This window comes from Onychomys torridus, chromosome 1 (assembly GCF_903995425.1).
Source record: "Onychomys torridus chromosome 1, mOncTor1.1, whole genome shotgun sequence".
In the NCBI taxonomy this organism is placed as follows: Eukaryota; Metazoa; Chordata; class Mammalia; order Rodentia; family Cricetidae; genus Onychomys; species Onychomys torridus.
This window is the reverse complement of record NC_050443.1, coordinates 128,257,610-128,279,322: the sequence shown is the minus strand read 5'-3', so window position 1 is coordinate 128,279,322 and position 21,713 is coordinate 128,257,610. Positions and strand designations below refer to the sequence as shown.

General features: G+C 46.2%; 2 protein-coding genes across 6 annotated transcripts in view; one reads left to right on the top strand and one right to left on the bottom strand.

Moving 5' to 3' along the window:
- The window catches only part of LOC118594502 (solute carrier family 22 member 19-like), a 703,508-nt gene that overhangs the window by 264,815 nt on the left and 416,980 nt on the right, over nt 1–21,713 (top strand). The gene's annotated exons all lie outside the window — the stretch shown is intronic.
- Ganab (glucosidase II alpha subunit) lies at nt 1,137–21,635 on the bottom strand. 4 transcript variants are annotated; one of them, XM_036204226.1, is made up of 25 exons: nt 21,533–21,635; nt 17,306–17,410; nt 17,043–17,151; nt 14,670–14,797; nt 10,942–11,121; nt 10,401–10,466; nt 9,415–9,484; nt 9,153–9,240; nt 8,970–9,066; nt 8,572–8,752; nt 7,932–8,085; nt 7,110–7,345; nt 6,891–7,017; nt 6,697–6,776; nt 6,326–6,469; nt 6,080–6,176; nt 5,483–5,584; nt 5,101–5,344; nt 3,605–3,669; nt 3,159–3,235; nt 3,000–3,074; nt 2,772–2,885; nt 2,547–2,659; nt 2,311–2,411; nt 1,137–2,192 (listed from the first exon to the last, which is right to left on the bottom strand). In XM_036204226.1, the coding sequence occupies exons 1-25, from the start codon at nt 21,568–21,570 to the stop codon at nt 2,083–2,085; spliced, it is 2,901 nt and encodes a 966-aa protein (XP_036060119.1). In that variant the 5' UTR covers nt 21,571–21,635; the 3' UTR covers nt 1,137–2,082. The 4 variants fall into 4 exon arrangements, with proteins under 4 accessions (XP_036060119.1, XP_036060128.1, XP_036060135.1 ...); XM_036204235.1 differs by lacking the exon at nt 21,533–21,635 and adding an exon at nt 21,020–21,466; XM_036204242.1 differs by lacking the exon at nt 10,401–10,466.

Here is a 21,713-nt window from a genome sequence, read left to right as displayed (position 1 = left end):
CCATATTGGGGGTGAGGGAAGGGAGGACAGGGAGATGACACAAAAATGATGGGAGAATTCCCACAGAGCTACAGCTGGTTTGACTACAGAGTGTTAGCCTTTTCTGATTGCTACCTTTTGTCTCTGGATACCTTCTATGTGAATCTTGTCTTAGAGTTTCCAAAGATGCAAAGCCTACGCCAATTTGATTGAGGGACAATCTGGAAAACTGTGATATTCCTTAACTGAGGATTTGCATTTGGCATTGTCCCTTTGGGGAACTCAGATGAGAGGTGTTGGGGTACAAATATTAAGTTGCTAAAAGTGTAAATTAGAGAATAACAGGGCTCTTTGCTAAGCTACAGTGGACCACCAGTCTGTAGAGACAGATTCCCCCTGCAGCTGAGAAAGGGTAGAATCATCTGAGGTACCTCTGTATCTTGATTCCGTGGTCATGAGTGAACCTGAACACACAACCAATATACAACAACAAAACAACAACAACAAAATGACAACTGGTATGTGTGATTATGTGCAGGCCAGAGGTTAACTAACTTTACATCTTCTTTGGGAACCATCCTCTAATTTATTTATTTATTTGTTTGCATGTTTGTGTTTATGTAGTTGGTTGGTTGGTTTTTCAAGACAGGGTTTCTCTGTGTAGTTTTGGTGCCTGTCCTGGATCTCACTCTGTAGCCCAGGCTAGCCTCAAATTCACAGAGATCCCGCCTGGATCTGAGTGCTGGGATTAAAGGTGTGCGCCACCACCGCCCAGTCATCCTTTCTTTTTTTAAACTGGCTTGGGCTAGAACTTACCAAGTAGGCTTGGCAAGCTGGCCAGAGCCTTAGCTGTCTCCACCTCCCCAGCACTGGGATTACAAATGCCTGCCATACCACCACACTCAGCTTTTTTCACAATGGGTCTGTGGATCAAATTCAGGTCCTTACACTTAGTAAGGCAGAGCAATTTTCTGACTGCTCTACCACCTTAGACCCCTTGGTGGGTTGTTCTATAAAGTCCTGGCACCTACCAAGCTAAAGAAGCTCCATGCTTGCTTGGTTTGCTAGAATTAAGCAGCTTACTCAGATTAAAATGGAAGGCCACTATCTTCTGGAGTATTTCAGTTTCCAACTATAATTCAGACACCTAATTGTTATCTATGGTTTATCTTTTTATTGTTTCTCCTTTTATCAAAACCTATCACAGTTGGGAACCCAGAGGAAGTAAAAAAAAAAATTCCCACAAATATTTCTCCTGGTTCCTGAGTCCTCCCTCAACCCCTTCCCAGGGCTTGAAGCTGTCCCTGGATACACATGATCATCTGCTCCCACCCTCAGCCTTCTTCCCAGCAATAAATACAGGTGACCGTGATTCAGTGAAACCACAACTCATTTCTCTATCTTGAGTGTCCCAAGGGGACCAGAGGGGGCAAAAGAAGTTTAATGACCATCCCTCTTAACTGTATGGAAGCTTCTCCCTCAAGGGATGGGAGAAATGCAGCAGCTCTGGAAACAAACAGGGAAGAAAAGGTTGAGATGAGAAGGAAGAGAATATTCTCCAGCAACCTGAATCTTGATCCATTCGTCCCTCACCAGGTAAGGGATGGTCCCAGTGTATCAGTGGAACGGAGAAAGGTGAGGGCTGGGAGGGCAGATCCAGGGAGGGAGGAATGAAAAGGGTGGGCAGTTGGGAAAGAAGAGAACAAGGAAGAAAAAACGGAACCCTAGAGTTCACTGTCCTCATCTTCTTCCAAGGCATCAACAGAAGAGGCAAGAAAGGACAGGGTCTGAGGAAAAGTCAGGGACCCCATGGAAGGGGAAGAGAAAGACAAGGCCCCTCGAGTCTTCACAAATGAGTGTGCTCCAGTTATAGCAACAGGATACTGGGATGAGGGAGGGGCCTGGAAACAACACAAGGAAAGCCTAGTTCACATGTGGAATTCAGAGTCCTAGGACAGCCCTGTCACCCTGCCCAGATGTTGGCAGAATCTGAGTCTTGGGATTAGAAAGGTGAACTCTAAGTAGGGTCAAACTCCAAAGCAAAAGAAAAGGTAACTCAATACCACCACACCCCTCCTCCCAACTCAGAACAAGATCCTTGGGTTATCGAAGATGAATGCTCCAGTCAGATGCCACGTTGATGCCAGGTTTGCGCAGTATCAACACAGAGGTCTCAGGGTCATGTTGGAAGGACAAGCGACTTTCAGGGGATCCTGTGGAAGGAAGCCAAGCACCAGTCAGCAATAGGCTACTTCCCCATAGCAAGGGTCCAACCCTGTCAACCCTGTTTCTGCTGCCTCTCCCCATCCCAAGGCCAGACCTATCACTAACCTTTGGTCTGGAGCACCACGGCTGCTGGTTTTCCAGCCCCCATTATAACCACTCGCTCAATCCAGACAGGTGTCTCAAGGTGGCCTTTGGGGTCTGCTGAACTGGAGGCAATAAAAGCAAATGCCAATCGGAGAAGTTGTCAGGAAGATTGTTCAAAGTAAAGTCAAAAGATGAGAAAAGCAGAGTGAATCTGAGCACCCCTGAAGCCCAGGCCCACGTGGAGGGTACTCCATTACCTAGAGACAAGTGTGTTGCCAGAGAATGAGAATCGACGAAACAAGAACTCATGGCGAGTACGATAGTTAAATGTGTGTCCATCATCTAGGAAGAGCTCTCCTTGAGCTGTACTCTGAGCAGAAAGAGATGAGAAATTAAGCCAAGAGGGAGTGAAGGACATATCCCGGGGACTGAGTTCTAGAACACAGGCAGACAGCTGAAGTGGCTCACCACTGGAGACTCACCTGGGGACTGAGAGCAACGAAGAGAGTGACAGGGTCATCTCTCATACAGTCTGAGGAACGCCTTACGCGCATCCATCGAGGCACTATTGTCCCGCCACGCTGGAACACAGGGATCTAAGGCAAAAGTACTAGTGAGGCACGACATTAGGCCTCTCAGCATCTTTTGCTCTTGCTCTTTTGGGCACTTCAAATTACACACAGGGATGGCAGCTAGACAGTAATACTCACACTGTTCAAAGTTACTGGCAGGTACAGGGTCTGGGGACCATGATACTTCTGATAGCTTTGAATGTCAAACCACACCTGTGGGTGACAAGATATTGGATCACTTAATGCACAGGGGTTCCATCCTGTCTGCTTCTTTGCTTACAGCATTCTGTAACTTACCTCTCCTTGGCCAGGCAGATAGACTTGCACACCGTGGGCCCCAGCATCTGATACAGGATGAACCAGGAGTGCATCACCTAAAACAACAGGAATTAACATGGAACTGAGGGCATGAGCTGCCAGTCGAGAGAACATTAAAGCATCTTTCTATTACAAGTCCGCTACAGTTACTGCAACCTTCTTAGACCTTCACACATACATATAGCACAAGTTCTTCTTTTGACAGGGAGGGATTCAAGATAGGGTTTCTCTGTGTAGCCTTGGCTTAGCTGTCATAGAACTCACTCTGTAGACCAGGCTGGCCTCGAACTCAGAAATCCACCTACCTCTGCCTCTGGAGTGCTGGAATTAAAGGCGTGCACCACCCCCCCCACCACCACCACCCAGTCACAAATTCTTCTTAAGCCTAAACCCAACCCATTACCAACTGTCTTCCCACTTCTTACCAAGCAGGAACTGATCCTCTATACTGAAAGTAGTCACATCCTGAGGATACTGTACCCAGAGGGGCCTAGAAGGAAGCAAGACAGGAAAAGAAGACATTATCTTCTCAGACAAAGGCCAAAGACAATCCTCTAAGAACTAGCAACAAGAACCACACTGGGAGGCTGGGCGGTGGTGGCAGCACTCAGGAGGGAAAAGCAGGCAAATCTCTGAGTTCATGGCCAGCCTGGTCTCAGAGCAAGTTCTGGGACAGCCGAGAAACTCTGTCTCAAAAAAAAAAAACAAAACAAAACAAAAAAAACCCCAAAACCAACAAAAAACAACAAAGACTCAAACTCTGGAGAAACTGAGGAGCTTTCAGCCAACTGACGGTGGCAGCTGCACACTGCACCTCGACTGGTCATGTTACTTCCTATCTCACCTCCTAACTCCACTCTCCTCCAGTTGTTCTCTACCTTTTAGTGGTCTCCTCAAACACTTCAGTGACACCAAGCTGGCAAGGCCCTCTAGGATCAGAGAAGTGTCTTCTCCATTCACCATGCCAATCTCTCCCAAGGCCCTCTGAACTTTTTATCTCTGGTTTGCTTTACTTCAGAATTTTGGCACCTGCATGTCCTTTCCATGGAATGTTCTTCCTTGGGATGACAAACATCTGTCTCACTCATTGTACAAGCTCGTCTTAACATGGCGTTCTCGAGCAGGCCTTCTGTGACCACCTAGCCCTACTCCCCATCTTACTTACTTCTGTCGAACGGCATCACCGCTAGCAGTTGTCCTCAGATGCTCACTTCCACCATGCTCCTGTCTCCATTAGTCTCCCTTGACTCTCTTCTTAAGACAGGGTCTTGCTATGCAGCACGGGCTGGTGTTAAACTCGTCCTTCCTACCTTAGCTCCCTAGCCCACAAGACCAGGCGTGCTTTTTCTTTTCTTTCTTGAGACAGGGTTTCTCTGTGTAGTTTTGGTGCCTGTCCTGGATCTTGCTCTGTAGACCAGGCTGGCCTCGAACTCACAGAGATCCACCTGGCTCTGCCTCCGGAGCCAACCCACACCCCCCTTTTTCCAATTACAACATTTGATGGGATGGAGGGTCACATGCCATGCATGTGGTGATCAGAGAACAACCTGCAACATGCAGGAGTCAGTTTTCTCCTTCTATCATATTCTGGCGACTGAATTCAGTTCCCTGTATTTGATGGCAAGTGCTTTTACCCACTGTGCCATTTCATTAGCCTATTAGCCTGTTTCTCTTCTTTTCTTTTCTTTTCTTCTCTTTTTCTGGTGGTACTGGTGACTGACTGAAAGCATGGCCTTATGCATACCAGGCAAGTACTCTACCAGTAAATTACATCCCCAAACCTCCCTTCTACATTTCATAATCAAATCAGATCTTAAAAACAAGGCCCTAGAAAGGGAAAGAGGCGCAGACACAAAAACCAGGCTTCATTAGCTCACAGCCACTTCAGCTGATTCTACACAGACCCCACTGACTAATTTACCTTATGACAGGAAGCCCTTCTTGGTGAGCTTGATAGAAGAGGGTATACCAGAAGGGGAGCAAAGAGTACCGCTGGAACAAGGCATCTCGGATGGCGTCTTGGTATTGAGACGTTAACAGCCACGGCTCTCGCCGCCCAGTGTCCAAGTGGGCATGAGCCCGAAAGAATGGCTGGTAGGCACCCATTTGGTACCAGCGCACAAGCAGCTCTGGTTCTGGGTTCTTGAAGAAACCACCCACATCCGCTGGGAGAGAAGAAGGAGCAGGTTGCAGAAAGGGCAAAGAAGAGGTACTGGCAGCCATCCATATAGATATTCTGTTCTTTGCTCATGCCCAAGCCCTGTGACTTTATCCCAATCAAACCCCCAAATTTCTCCTCTTACCACCACAGAAGGAAAGTCCCACCAGTGCCAGGCTGAGACACATAGGGATAGAAATCTTCAAATGATCCCATTCTGCAGTGTTATCCCCTGTCCAAACAGCCCCTGGGGAAAAAGTGAAGTGGGAAGGCGCTTGACAAAGAGAAAGGGACTCAGCCCTTAGACAGGTGTCCTCGGACAGCAGCCAGGATGCTCTGAAGGTTTAAACACTACTCCTTTTTTTGGTTCTAGAAATTGAACAAAGACCTTGCATAAGCTAGGCAGGTACTCTCCCTCCAGCCCTGTCAGAACTCTCAAATGAGGATTAGACATCCCATTCACTCTCTGGTTCCCCTCAAAGTACACAGCTGGAGGATGTAATATGCAGCTTTCCAGAGATTCCATGGCTCCTCTGATCTGGCATTTGTATTTTTTGTGTTATAGTTCTATTTTTTGCTTATTGTTTCCTTGAGACAGAGTCATACTAAGTAGCTCCAAGGGGCCTAGACTATCTAGGCAGCCCTACAACTAAAGCACTCCTGAGTCAACATTCTTAAGTGCTGGGATTACAAGCCTTCACTTTCATGCACAGCTGCCACAACTCTATTCTCCAAGTCTTACCAAAGCGCTGGGAACCTGCGAAGAAAGCCCTACTCAGGACAAAGGGACGTTCTATGCCACCAGAGCGCTGTATTAGCCCATCAGCAGTCGCCATGTGCTGGGTAGAAGGGAGAGGGAGAGGGGGGAGGGGGAGAGAGAGAGAGAGAAATGAACAACAGCCACCTGTCATCTGGGGGAAACTACAAAGTCCTCATGCTTAAGCACTTTCTCCCTTTGTCTCCCAACCTTCCTCTCTCAGTCCCTTACCACATATAAGCCATAGATGTTATGGATGTCCCGGTGCTCCCAGCCACCATAATGCACGGCATCCTTCAGCATGGTGACCTCAGGACCATTGAACACAGACGGTTCGTTCATGTCATTCCACACAAAAAGGTTAGGAGCTGAACCCTGAGAACACAGGCACCAAGTGTGTATAGGAAAGAAGAGGGAAAGGATGAACACTGTTAGACAGGAAGCTTCCAGAAATCGAAAACCATGCATTTTTCAGAATCCTCCAAGATCTTCAAGTCCGCATAAAATGTATAGGCCCAACAAAAGCAATGGAATCGAGCACAAAGGCTCAGTCATGAAGAAAAGGTAGAAAAGACAGAAGGCACAGGGACAGTCTTTCCTACCTCGTAACTGTCAAAGCTGAACATGTTAGCCCACCAGGCCCTCATCCTTGGATTGGTGAAGTCAGGATAACTAGCTGAGCCTGAGAGGAAAAACAGCAGCTGTCAATCCCCAAGAGGCAAAAACAAAACAAAATGAAACAGTTCTACCTCCTCGGCCTCCCAACAGTCTCCTCTTCAATTCTTGGCCTGCTTACCTGGCCAGCACCAGCCCTCATAATCAGAGCCATCTCGGGTCTTAACATACAGATCATGGTTTCGAATTTCTTCGTGAACTCGGTAGCCAGAATCTACCTTGATGTGGGGGTCCACAATGGCCACCAGCTAGGGGCGAAGAGTAAAAGTAGAGATGGTTGGGACTCGCATGCTTCAGTCTTACTGTGAGAAGACCAAACATAGCTGCAGGCCACCCTTACCTTCCTTCTCTTGGAAGCCAAGTGCTCAAGCATATTGAGGGGCTGAGGAAAGCGGGTAGGGTCCCAAGTGAAGTATCGCTTGCCATCAGCATGCTCAATGTCCAACCATATGACATCACAGGGCATGTTGTGATCATCGAAACCCTGGTCCACTTCTAAAACATCAGCCTCATCCCGATAGTTCCAGCGGCTCTGGTGGTAGCCGAGGGAGAAGAGAGGGGGGAATGCCTGGGTCCCTGCAGGTTCATCAAAGGATGGTTGGTTTGTTTGTTTGTTTGTTTAGTTTTTCGAGACAGGGTTTCTCTGTATAACAGAGTCCTGGCTGTCCTGGAACTTGCTTTGTAGGCCAGGCTGGCCTCAAGCTCACAGAGATCCTCCTGCCTCTGCCTCCCGAGTGCTGGGACTACAGGCGTGCGCTGCCGCCATGCCTGGTTCTTCAAAGGATGGTTACAGGGCTAGAGAATCGGCTCAAGGATGAGGAGCACTTGCCGCTCTTCCAAAAGACCCAAGCTTAGGCTCGGAGCACCAACATCAAACGCAGCTCACAACCACCTCTAACTTCAGCTCCAGGTGCCCTCTTCTGGCCTCTGAGGGTGCTCACAAACACACATGGTATGCATGCATACACATACACGAACCAAGGAGGAAGAAAAGGACAGAGTCACAAAGGGGATATCAAACCTGATTACAAAGTAGAGGGGGACTAAAAGGAAGGTAGAATAGGAAAACAGGCTGCGAGAGAATTTCTGAAAATGTACAACCTAACTTCTCACAAAACAGAAAAATAAGGCTGTTGGCTGGCAGAGTGGAGGCACCGCCTACCTGTGAGACTAGCATACTGCCGGAAGACATCAAAAACTGAAGGCCCAAGCATCAGGAAAACATCAATAATGCCACTCTCTGACATCCAACGAATGTCTGTCTGTGGAGTCTCCCCAGACCCCTGCAGGTAGTCCAGCATCTTCCCAAACAGGGTCTATGGAGGAGACAAATGAAAGGCAACCTTTGACTGCCGACTTGAGACGAAAGCAGCTATTTTCTCTTGAGCGCTCACACAACTGGCTCCTAACCCTTTCTGTGTGGTCAGAGTAAATGATTATGTCTTCTAGGAGGCGTCTGTGGACCACTCTCTCCAAAGCAGCACCATCCCTTCCACCAGAGACCAATCGCCTTGCTGTTGCCATTTACCTCTCCTGAAGTCCCTGCCTTGTAACCCGCTGATACCTGTTGTCTCCCTGAGACTGGGGGCCTTTTCAATCTCAGTAAGCAACGTAACCCTACACCCAGAGTGTCGCTACAGAATGGACAGTGAATCTTCTCAGGCCAGAGGGCAGTGACTGCACTCACCAGGAGTGCCGTCTGCAGTGACTAAGGACCACCGGCATTTTCACACTCACATTCCAGCATCCCTGTCTTAGGACCTGGCAGACTTACCATATCTCTGCCCGTACTAGGCTCTTACCTTCCCAGCAGTGTTGGAGGATATATCAACCCATGTCTCAGCAGCATTAAGCCAAAAGATGCCCAAGTCTCGATGAGGGTTGTGTGCCAGGAGCATAGGCACAGACCCATAGAGAGCCATAGGGTTGTTCAGCTCATACTGGAACACATCCAAGTTGTACAGGCGATATGGCTCACCACCCCTGGTGGTAGACAGATAGACTTAGACTAATGACTGGCCAGGCTGTGATATATAGTCGAAAGAAGAACAGACTTGTTCCTTAAAGAACTTTATAATCCAGAAAGGTAACCCAGATACAGGAAGGAGTAATGCTTGTCTAGAATATGCAACTGAATGAGCAAATCCCCGAGCCCTGGCTGCCTCCTTTTCAACCATCCCAGTGTTACTACTGGACTCACTCAGTGACCTTCAGTCTCAGGCTATCTGCATGCTCAGGGATCCCATACACATGTTCCATTCCTGGCAGAGAGAAGTCCAAACCTATAGACGTAGGTCCTGAAAGAAAAGCAAAGGCTGATTTACAGAGCTTCTGCGTGGCAAGATGTCCCTGAGCCCTTACTCAGGGCTTTCCCAGCCCTCACCATAAGGCTTGCTGTCAGTATGAGTTTTGAATGTCTCCTCCCAGGCTCCTGGCTCATCTTTCTCAGCCTTCTCCTGGGTCTCCTCTGGCTGTTTAAAAAAAGAAACAAATGGACTGATAGCCAATCATGCACCAGTAGTCTCTTCCCACTCTCATATTCTAAATCTCACCCTTCAGGACAAGACTAGGCTCACTGTCCTTGTCGGCCTTTACTCAGCAGCCTCCAGTCAACCCTCCACACTCCACCCACCCCTTCCACTTGCCTTGCCACTGTCCCCAGGTGTTGCCTCGGGCTGGGCTCCATTGCCTTCAGCTGGGTCTTTTGATTCTTGCCTGGAAGGTAGGAGAGCTGTCTGCTCCCATCCAAAGCGGGCAGGGATGAGGGGCTAATGGAAGGAGGGGTGAGGGAATAGAGAGCCAAGGGTCCAAAGGAATGAAAGCACTGGAGGAAGGGACTGAATGTTAAAGCTTGGGAAGGGACCCCAAAGAGCAGAATGGGGAAAGGACTGGCAGGGAAATGCCGAGTAGATGCCAGCAGGAAGTGCCTCCTATACACAGGCCCACACCAGCAGCCTCTGTTGGTATCTACAAGAGACAGGCAGGGTGGTTCAGCAGCCTAGGTTCTAAATGCCAGTCCTGGCTCTGCTGCCATCACAGAAAAAAATCTGACCTTTCCTCATCAGGCTTTACACAAAGGCAAGTTGGTCAAACCATAAAAAGCCTCTCCAGATACACTTTGGGACTCCAAAAGGTTTTGCCAAAGAGAGCTTTTCAAGGTGGCACATGCCTTCAATCCCAGAACTCCGGAGGTACAGCAAGTGGATCTGGGAGTTCAAGGCCAGCCTGATCTAAAGTGAGTTCCAGGACAGCCAAGGCTACACAGAGAAACCCTGTCTCAAAACAAACAAAAAATGAACAACAACAACAAAAGAATGCTTTTCAAGGGCAGCTGGCAAACAGTTCTCTCCAGGATCTCAAATGTATTCCAAGTTAGAAGCAGGAACCCCAGCAAAACGGAAAACCCCTCCACCCCTGGCAAAGCAGTAAGCTTCCTACATCCCTTAAGGACTTCGGGCACTCATCTTCCTCCCAGCCAGGGGAGACAGCAAACAAGAGCCCAAGTACCAAGAGTGGGGAAAGAACAGATGGTGAGGGAGGGCATGGAAAGCCTGGGACAGCTTCCCCAGAGGGCCAGAGTGAGGGTGGGTAAGGAGAGGAACAGATACAGTACCAGTGGCCGTGGATTTACCTAGAGAAAAGGTTCTTGATCTTATCCCACATGCTACCGAGCGTGAGACTAACTTTATCCGAGAAACTGGGGCAGGAGATGAGTAGGGAAGGGGAAGGAGGCACAAAACCAACAACACAAAAACAGAAACATAAAAGTGAGTTTCAGTAGACAAACTTCTGGAGATGGGGGAAAAGAAACCAAAAATAAATGAATAAATGAATAAATAAATAAGCAAGCAAATAAATCAATAGGAAGAAAATAAACTAGGGGAATGGGATGACGTGAGAAGGGAAAGAAAGAGCAGATCCAGGCAGGCCTCCCAGAGGAGGGTGCCCAGTGTACAGCTCAGGGACAAAAATAACCGCCTCCTGATATGTACCAGAAAAGAGAAAATTGCAACCCAGGTCTGGTTTTTACCCTCGCTGACAGATGGTGTCTCCCACCCTCTTGCCCCCATCTGGCTGTCCTGTACCCAATCTCTTCCCAAGAATACAAAACCAGACCCTGTCACATTTCTAGGCACTATCACAAGTTCCCTGAATCCCCACCCTGTACTCACGGGACCCTGGGGGCCCTCTGGTGCTCAAAGGCCATAAGTCCTCGGGCATTGACACTGAGCAGAAGGCTGCGATCCTCTAGCAGGTCAAGACGGAATGGCCGTGCTGTCAAAATGATTTTGTAGGGTCCCTCAGCCACTGTTAGCTCTACACTGTTGTCATCATGGCCAGAAACTGAAAGCCTGGAAAAGAGATCAAAGGGGTATGTGACCAGCTTGCTACAGGCATCAAGTTCAGGGAGAGACAAACTCACTACTGCCTTTTTCTCTCTGAACACTTTTGGGGATTGGCAAGATGAGCCAGCAGGTAAAGATGCATACTACTAAGCCTGATGACCTGAGATCAGGTTCCAAAGACCTACACTATAGAAAGAGAGAACCAATTTCCCAACTTGTCCTCTGACCATTACACACATGCTATAGTGCATACCCATACACACACACACACACACACACACACACACATACACACACACACACACACATGCAGATATACACACACAAAAAATAAAATTTCATTTTTTGTATGTTTTCATTTATATCATGGGGACAGGTTAGCATGTGCCACTGTGAACATGTAGAGACCAAAGTAAGATATTTTGGAGTCTGTTCTCTACTTATTTCATGTTGAGTCCAGAAGATTCAACTTAGGTCCTTAGGCTTGGCCAGAAGTGTCTTTACCTATTGAGCCATCCCACTGGCCCCAAAATAAGTAAACCTTGAGACTGGGTATGGTGGCACATATCTGTAAACCAGCACTTGGAAGGCAGAGAGAAGACTGCCTCAAGTCTAAAGCCACCTTGGTCTAAAGCATGGAACATGCCAGCCAGAGCACAGTAAGATCCTCTCAAAGAAAGTTTAAAGACTAAAGAAACGGGTTAAGTAAAATGCTTGCAAAAAACAAACAAACAAAAACAAACTAACTTCGACCCTCAGAACCTAAGTAAAAAAGCTGGACATGGTAGGGCATGCTTGTAATCTCACTGTTAGAAAAGTAGAGACAGGTGATCCTTTAGGTTAGCTAGCCAGCCTAAACTACTAGTTAAATCCCAAGCCAATGTGAAACTTTATCCCAAAAACAATTTAAAAGGGGAAAAAAATTTAAAAGGAGACATCCAGTCAGTGGTGGTGCACACCTTTAATCCCAGTGCTCAGGAGGCAGAGGCAGGTGGATCTCTGAGTTCTAGGCCAACCTGGGCTACAGAGCAAGTTCCAGGATATCCAGGGCTACACAAAGAAACCCTGTCTCCAAAAATAAAGAGGGGACGTGATCTGAGGAACAACATCAGAGTTTGTGTCCTCTCACCAATGCATGCATGTTACATGTGCATACACACACACACACACACACACACACACACACACACACACACACACACTAGAGCTAGAAGAATGGCTCATCAATTAGTGCATACTGACTGCTCTTGCAGAGAACTCATACTGACTGTTCAATTCCCGGCACCCATGCCAGACAGCTCACAAGCTCATCTAACTCCAGCTCCAGGAACCCTCTGGCCTCCAAAAGGGCACATGTACTTAACATGCACATACCCATACACAGACATATATAAATATAATAAATAAATAAATAAAAATTTAGGGACCTATTAGAAGAGGAACACACATCTGCTCAATAGGCCATGAGGACACTGGGGTCAGAGAAGAGGATTTAAAGTAAAAAATACAATAGTATACATGAAGTGTAGAAAGGGGCTCCATTATGACATTTCCACACAGACATAGGCATTCTTTGTCAGAATAAATCATTTTAATTAATTAACTAATTAATTAATTAATTAGGGGAGCAGAGTCAGACAGAGGGCCGAGTTTGAAGCCAGCCTGGTTTATGTAGTGGATTCCGGGACAGCCAGAGCTACAAAACAAACAAAAAATAAAACCTTAGAAGAAATATTTGTCTACAAGAGGTAAACAAATTTTTTTTTCTTTTCCTTCGTGGTTCAAGTTTATGTCTTTGTCTGTTTAGTTTCTAAGAAAAGTTTCACTTTATAGCCCAGGCTGGCCTCTAATATTTATGTTAAAGCGATTCTCCTGCCTCAGCCTCTCAAGGATCTATAATCTCAGGATTACAGATGCCAACCACCAGGCCAGGATGAAACAGCTGTTGTTTGTGCAATGCTGCGGGCTGAACCAGGGCTTCGTGCACACCCCACAAGTGCTCTCCCACTGAGCCTCACCCACAGCCCAAGAGAGGTTATTAGACAAAGCAGTATGTGCTAACACCACAAGGCAGAACACTGACTGACACAGTAACCTGAACACTAACACTAAAAGATGCCTTCAGGGTCATCAAGAACATTCAAAATCTGAAAAACTGCCTCAGTCCAGAGGAATGCTGTATGGTATCTTGGCTTCAGAGCAGAAAAAGCATACTAGGTAAAACCAAAGGAAATCTAAGTAAACATAAACTGTGGTTAATAGTACAGTGCTACCAATTCACTCAGGAAGACAAATTACAGTAATGTTAGCAAGCACACAAACTGTGTGTAGGGTACAAAGGAAGTCCCTCCTTCAATTTTCCTATAAATCTAAAATCACGCCAAATTACAAAGTGTGTGTACATGTGTTGTAATGGATATTGAAATACTGAAACTCAGCCTAGCACATGTGTTCTAAAAGCAGAGCTAAAAGCTCCCCAGCCCAAGTATTTTGATTTGCTTTCCTGGAGTAACTTAAGCACAGGGCTTAGCAAAGTACTCTACAATTGAGTCACATCCTTAATCTCAAACTGTTTTCTTTTTTTCTTTAATGACACCTTTAGTAAATTAAAAGGTTACAACCTGGGAAAAGGTACTCACAAGATATAAATGGTAAAGACTCAAGATTAACAAAGTCTCTAAGCCAGTAAGGACAAACCCCAAAAGAGATGAATGGGTATAAGCTATCAGCTATTATCTCAGAATAGTAAATCCAAAGGCAACATATAAATAGGGCCTGAGGAAAGAGCTCAGTTGGTAAAGTGCTTGTCTCACAACCATGAAGAGCAGAGTCCGATCCCCAGAATCCACATATGAATGTAGTGTGGTGGCTTCCGATTAGAACCCCAATACTAGAGAAGCAGAGACAAGTGAATGCCAGGGGATTGCTGACCAACCAGCCTAACCTAATTAATGAGTTCCAGGTCAATGAGAGATAAATACTGTTCCAGAGGTTGTTCTCTGGACACACATGCACTTGTACACACACTCACATAAAAGAAAATCAAACATACAGAGATGTTCTGTCTCATTAATTAACTGGGAAAGAACAAGGTATTGTGTGGAAGGCAGCTCATGCTTATAATACCAGTCCTCCAGAGACTGGAGTCACTAGTAGGGTTAAGTGACAGAGACAGAGAGACAGAGACAGAGACAGAGAGAGAGCTGCAGCAGAGACCTGTAATTTAAACATGAATAAATATAAAGTAAATACTTGAGCAATCGTATTCTAAACAACTAGGAAAAAAGAGGGGAGGGGAGCCTGGCAAACAACAAAAATGTGTGATCTGTGGCTTGCTTACTTCCTTTTAACACCAGGACTTAGCCTAGGTCTGAGAGGAAGCCAGAACACCACTGTGTGCTCAGTGAGCAGAGTGAAGAACTGAGACAGAAGAAGGAAAGAAGCTGGAAAGACTGGAAGAGGGGGTGCTAGTCAACTATTTCTCTGATGCAACACAGTTACCAAAGGAAGGACAGAGGGTACTCTGACAGATACCCTTCTTAGGAAAAATTTACCGAGATGTGGGAGGATCAGCCACCAAGACATCTTGCACTCGGTATCTGGGCCTCCGAGGCTCTAGCTCATCAATCCTGATCCTTGTCATGTTCTTCTGAAGGCCCTGGAGCTCCAGCACAAGCAACACCTGCACAGACAGAAAATCTGAATTTGGAGAAACCAAACAGACCATGCAAACCCTCTGAACACTTTCTCTCTGAGGTGTCTCTTCTCAGACTTTTGCCTACCACTCTTGATTTAAAACTGAAATATATATTTTTTTAATTTATTTATTTTTGTATGTATGAGTGGTTTGCCTGAGTGTATATGCACTATGTGCATGCCTGGTGCCACAGAGGTCAGAAGAAGGCAATGGTCCCTGGAACTGGAGCTGTAGATATTTTGTGAGCCACTATGTGGGTGCTAGAATTTAAATCTGGGTCCTTCTTAAGAGGAACAGGTGAAAGCCTGGACTAGTGGCACACTTTTAATCCCAGCACTTGGAAGGCAGAGGCAGGAGGATCTCTTGAGTTCAAGGCCAGCCTGGTCTACATTACAGAGTGAGTTCCAGGACAGCCAGGGCTATTATACAGAGAAACTCAGTCTCAAAAAACTAAGATAGATTAGATGATTAGATAGATAGATAGATAGATAGATAGATAGATAAATATAAACAAAACCCAAAAAAAATCTAGCTGTGGCCACCCACAATGCACCACCCAACTTCACTGAAGCCTTGGTTCTCAATGCACAATATACACTTTGTCCTTTCATGCCATCGTGGCACACTATGCCAATGAACACTGCCTAAAACACTTTGGCTCACATTGAGACTACTGTGTGTTATCAATTGTGGTATTTTTATTATACATACAAAGTTTTCTGCTCTTACAAAAGTATGACAGCTTACATTTTAAGTTATCAGGTATGGTGGCACAGTTCTTAACACTTGGGAAGTAGAAGCAGCAAGATCTCTGTGAGTTCAAGGTCAGTTAGGGATATATAATGAGACCCTGTCCCAGAATAAATAAATAAATGATTACTATATGGATTGCTGGCTTAAGTTTTGAGCTTCATTAAAAAAAATGTAATGTGGGTTGGGGATTTAGCTCAGTGGTAGAGTGCTTGCCTAGCAAGCACAAGGCCCTGGGTTCCATCCTCAGCTCAAAAAAAAAGTAATGTAATGTCCAGTGCGGGAGAGATAGCTCAGTGGTTAAGAGCATCGGCTGCTCTTCCAAAATTCCTGAGTTCAATTCCCAGCAACCATATAGTGGCTCACAACCATCAATAGTGGGATTTGATGCCCTCTTCTGGCATAAAGTCGACAGAGCACTCATATACATAAAATAAATGAACCTTGAAAAAAAAGGGCTGCATGATGAAACCCTGTCTCGAAAAACCAAAACCCAACAAACAAAAGAAAAAAAAGGAATGAATTTGGGCTTGGGATTAGGACAATTTCCAACAATTTCTGAAGTGTGGCTCTAGCCATTTCATACTATGTAGTATTTATATGAAGTGGAATTCTCGACTCTGAAAAGCCCTGAAGACGCTTTGAATACCTCAGTACCATGTATTTCGGACATGGCTAAATCTTCATACAAAGACAAACACGTACATCATCTCATTAGAATATAACTTTGCTTTCATCTTTAAGAAACTGTAAAATTGGCCAGGCGATGGTGGGACATACCTTTAATCCCAGCACTCCAGAGGCAGAGACAGGCCAATCACTCCGAGTTTGAGGCCAGCCTGATCTACACAGTGAGTCAGTCAGGGCTACAAAAAGAAACCCTGAAACCCTGTCTGGAAACATCCACTTACATTAAAAAAAAGACATGTGTGTGCCAAATAACTGTTATAAAATAAATTTACGGCTTACTTAAATGTTTGACTTGTGCATACACACACTTGTGCACACACACACACACACACACACACACACACACACACCCACACACCACTCATACACAACACACTCTCTCTCTCCCTTTCTCTATTATAAAAATTTCTTGCAAATGGAAAAAGTTTATGAAGCTTTGGCCTAAGGAACCTGAAATCAGATTTCTTCAAAATCAAAAGTCTCAGGGCCAGAGATCTGGCTCCACTGTTCAGACAACTAGCTGCTCCTCCAAAGGATTGGGTTTGATCCCAGTGCCCACATGCTGGCTCACAATGATCAATTCTCCAGTCCCAGTAGATCTAACACACTCTTCTGGCCTTCATGGGACCTACACATTGTACATAGACATGAAGGCAAAATACTAATACACAGAGAAAAAAAAAGTAAAATTCTCAAGATCAGCCTGACATAAAACACTGGTTACAAGATTCAATTTCCCAAGTTACCACCCATTTTCCCATCCCTACTACCTTATTTTGTCTTGCCTGACCTTGGTGACTTCATGGATCAGATGGACTGTGAGAGCGTCAGGACCAAGCTGAAGTGTGTCCAGCAAGGCACGGTAAGGAGAAAGGCCTGGCCGAATGCTTCGCTGCCGTCTGCCAAGTGCAACAGTTGGGAAGTAAGGTTAGAGGGCATCTCAATATCCTTAGGTGCCTCTACTTATCATCTCCTTTCTTACACTACCCACCTGCCCTGCCACACATACTTCCCCACATACCCACTTTTCATTCACCTCTTCCAGAAACATACTTGCAAAAGGAACTTTCATCACAGGTCTTAAAGTTGCTTCTATCCACAGCAAGGGTAATCCCCAGACAGACCCCTAAACATGCCAGTACCAAACCTAACCAAGACCTAGGAGAAAAAAGACAAGGAGAGAGCAGTTAACACCTCAGTCAAGAGGGCCTCACTTTTTTGCCATAACGCTAAAAGACAGCTCATGAAAGGTCAGTCCTGAGACTGGCATGGTGGCACATGTCTTTAAAACTAGCACTCAGAAGGCAGAGAGTAGATCTCTGTGAGTTCGAGGTCATTGTGGTCTACATAGTAAATCCTGGCCAGCCAGGACTATGTAATAAGATCCTGTCTCAAAAGTTTTGTTTTTTTTTTTTTTTTTTTTTTTAAAGAAAAGTTGCTGGGCAGTAGTGGTCCACACCTTTAATCCCAGGATTCTGGAGGCAGAGGCAAGAGAATCTCTAAGTTCAAGGCCAGCCTGGTCCACCGACCTAGTTCCTGGACAGCCACAGGTACACAGAGAAACTCTGTCTTAGAAAGAGACAGAGACAGACAGAGACAGAATCAGACAGACACAGAGAGCAAGTCCTGAAGGGATGGCTCATTTACACTATCTCTTCAAAAGGCAAAGAAAGTAGAAAGTAGACACCTCTGGACTTCAAAGGCTCGAGTACTGACTGTAGTTACATCAGCCTCTCAGAGGGAAGAAGCAGTAACAGTCAATCCCAGAGGAAATGGTCATACCATGTGTGTACATCAGAGCAACAAAGCAAATTATACCTTTCCAGGGTAAGGCATCAGATGAAGCTAGAGCTAGAACATCAAAAGCTATACCCTCAGTTTGTCTGCTGGTCACAATTCCTAAGGTCCTAGCTTCCCTGGAACACTAGGCATCCACTTCCTTTGGTGTTCAGTTCTGCATCTTCAAAACAGATAGCCATCACTATCTAGGGCTAAAAAGAGTAATAACTGAAAAACATACTGAGCCCTAATGAACCCAAAGGGCCTAGCTAACTGATGTATCCCTAGCTTTCAAGTGACTGAAATTTTTAAAGAATCAATACCCTAGTATCACCTTCAAAGACTGATTAAATTGGCCTAAAAGAGGGTCTGTTTAAGCTCCCTATGGCATGACATATGCTTGTAGCCCACAGCTCCATGAGAGGCTAGGGCAGGGTTAGAATTTATTTATTTATTTATTTATTTTTAAATAGGAGACTAATCTGAGCAAGAGTAAGATCTCATCTCAAAAATTATAATTCGATGGACAGTGGTGGCACACAACTTTAATCCCAGCACTCAGGAGGCAGAGGCAGGCAGACCTCTATGAGTTCAATGCTAGCCTGGTCTAACTACAAAGCAAGTTCCAAAGATAGTCAGGGCTGTTACACAGAGAAAACCCTGTCTTGAAAAGAAACCAACAAACAAAACACAATGCATAAATAAATATCCTCTAACTCTAACAAGTAACCAGGGCTCAAAACTACTTCTTTATGCCCGGCGGTGGTGACACACCCCTTTAATCCCAGCACTCGGGAGGCAGAGCCAGGCAGATCTCTGTGAGTTCGAGGTCAGCCTGTTCTACAGTGAGACCCAGGACAGGCACCAAAACAACATAGAGAAACCCTATCTCAAAAAACCAAAAAGAAAAAGAAAAAAAGAAAGTTAGTTTGGCTAGAGAGACGGCTCAGGAGTCAAGAGCACTGGTGGCTCTTCTAGAGGACCCAGGTTTGGTTCCCAGCACCCACATGCCAGCTCACAACCTTCATTTATTTTGGGAGATACACAACACCCTCTTCTGGCATCAGGCACACACATAGAGCACAGACATGCAGGCAGGTTAAAAAAAAAAAAAACCCATACATAAAAAATGACAATAAAATTTAAGTTAGCTTGAAGAATATATTCACCAACTAAATGAATCCTATATAGGGACTCTCATATTTTAGAGTCTATTTATATGTAAGCCAGGCAGTGGTGGTGTACACCATTAATCCCAGCACATGGGAGACAGAGGCAGGAGGATCTCTGTGAGTTCAAGGCCAGCCTGGTCTACAGAGCAAGTTCCAGGATTGCCAGGGCTACACAGAGAAAAAACCCTTTCTCTGAAAAAAGAAAAAGAAAGAGGAAGGGAGGGAGGGAGGGAGGGGGAGAGAGGGGGGGGGGAGAGAGAGAGAGAGAGAGAGAGAAAGAAAGAAAGAGAGAGAGAAAGAAAGAAAGAAAGAAAGAAAGAAAGAACGAACTAACTAGCCCAGTATGGTGGTATAGACCTGTAATCCCAATGTTTGGGAGGTAGAAGCAGGAAGACTTAGGTCTGAGGGCTAGTCTGAGCTATGTAAAACCCTGTTTTGGTATGTTCATTAAACAAACACTACCAAACCTTGGACAAGAGATTTATTTTCTTTACTTTTTTTTAAGTGTTGAAGATTGAACCCAGGGTCTCACTCATGGCAAACATTCAGGTATATCCCAACCTCTAACATCAGCCTTTTAAACAAGTTCTTTCAGTGACTACGATGTAAGCAATACAGGAACATACTTAGAATTGTTCCATGGAGATTGTAGAGGGGACTCACAAGATGCCTTGGCGGGTAAGGCACTTGCTGCCAAGTGTCATGACCTAAGCTTGATTATCCAAGACCCACACGGTGGAAGGAGAGAACCATACATACATGTGCATAGGCACACACACAGGCAAAATAAATGTAAAAAAAAAAAAAATCTTATTTTTAAAAGGGGGAAGCCAAGCATAGTGGTGCACATATTTAATGCCAGCACTTGGAAGGCAGAGGGAGGTAAATCTTTCCTGAGTTCAAGGCCAACCTGGTCTACATAGTGAGTTCCAGGCCAGCCAAGGGTAGACTGGCAATACAGAAGACATGGTTCTTCCAAGCAATGAAACCAACACAGGGCCTATCATACTGTTATCCAGCTTCCATACCTACTTGGAAGAAAATTACCACAAAGCAAGGTGAATGTTCTGCATTCATCAAGCCCTGTTTGATCCCCAGAACCACCAAAAGCAAATTTTGAAAAGGATCAGTTAACAAAGGAAGCCCTCTAGAAGCCAAGAATTTTGGAAGGCTGTCTGGGAGCCACCAGTAGTGAAAAAAGACAGCTAGAAAAGTGAGGAAACACTAGGAATTGGTACACTAGGCTGAGCAGGAGTAAGTAACAGTAAAACAAGCAGAAGAAACGCTACTAGAAAAACCTAAGCACAAGGCATATATGTACAGCCCTGGTCCTGAGGAGTGGCTGCTAGAGGAAACTGGGCGACTGTCCCTGTGCCCACCTGCCCCAAATAGCAGTAGTGAGCAGTTAAAGACTCCTTGGAGTCTTATCTTCAAGTCTATAAAGTAGGTTTGGGGAGATGTCCATAAGGATATGATTTCTAAAGGATATTTCCAGCTATGACTTGTTGGCTCTAGGAATTCAGGGATGCCTTAAGCGCCCGAAACAAGAGGTGTTTACAAGCTAAAAGTCAGGAATGAGCTTTAAAGTAAGTCCACTTGTTTATTGGAGAGCTAAGTTTATGATTCACCCTTTTTACACTGCTGCTGACAGTACACGCCTCTTCCCAACCCTTACGTCCGTTAGGTGTACCGCGCTCTGCGATGCTGATGTGTTTCTAAGCTTTTTTCAGTTCTAGAAAAACTCTAGAGCGCAGAGCAACCCATTCGATAGCATGTTGTGTTTGAGCAACATTATCCATGCAGACTGTGAACTTACTCCTGCCCCAGCCGTGCCCACCAAACGAGCATTAACGAAACTGGTCAGGGCTGGTGAGGAGAGCAAGAAAGTAATACAGGACGACCTGGCCACCGCAGTGCTTCCAGCCTGAAAGAGGAGCAGTGTGGCAACAGGCTGCTTTGTCACAGGCCGGGATGCATTTCGTCCCTCCACCTGCCTCGACGGCCCTGAGCACTGCAGGAAGGCGGCGGAAGCATTGGCCACCGCGAGCCGCCAAGGGAGAGGGGGCGGCTGGGAGCGGCCAAGGCGGAAAAGAGCACCCAGCTTCAGCCTTTCTAAGTCACCCGGCGAGATCCAGAGCCCCACAGACAAGGGCCGCAGCGACTCGCGAATCTGCCGCTGGAGGACGAAGCCTGAGGCCACCACCACGGGGACAAAGAGCCCTGCGAGGCCGGGAGTAGCAGGGTGACGGGAAGGCACAGAGAAAGGAGCAAATGGGGCTCGGGGGATCTAAGGGCGTCCGGGCGCGCCCCCGGGTTCCGGGCTCCTCACCGCCTCCTACGCGCCGCCACTGCCGCTACCGCCGCCATCTTGTACCGGGTTTGCTCCTTGACCCGAACCTACCCGCCCCTGCGCACGTTGAGCCACGTACCCTAATCCACGCCCCTTCCGGCCTCTGGATTGGCCCGGCCAGAGCGCGGCCGGACGTCTATGCCATTGGCCGAGCGCGTTC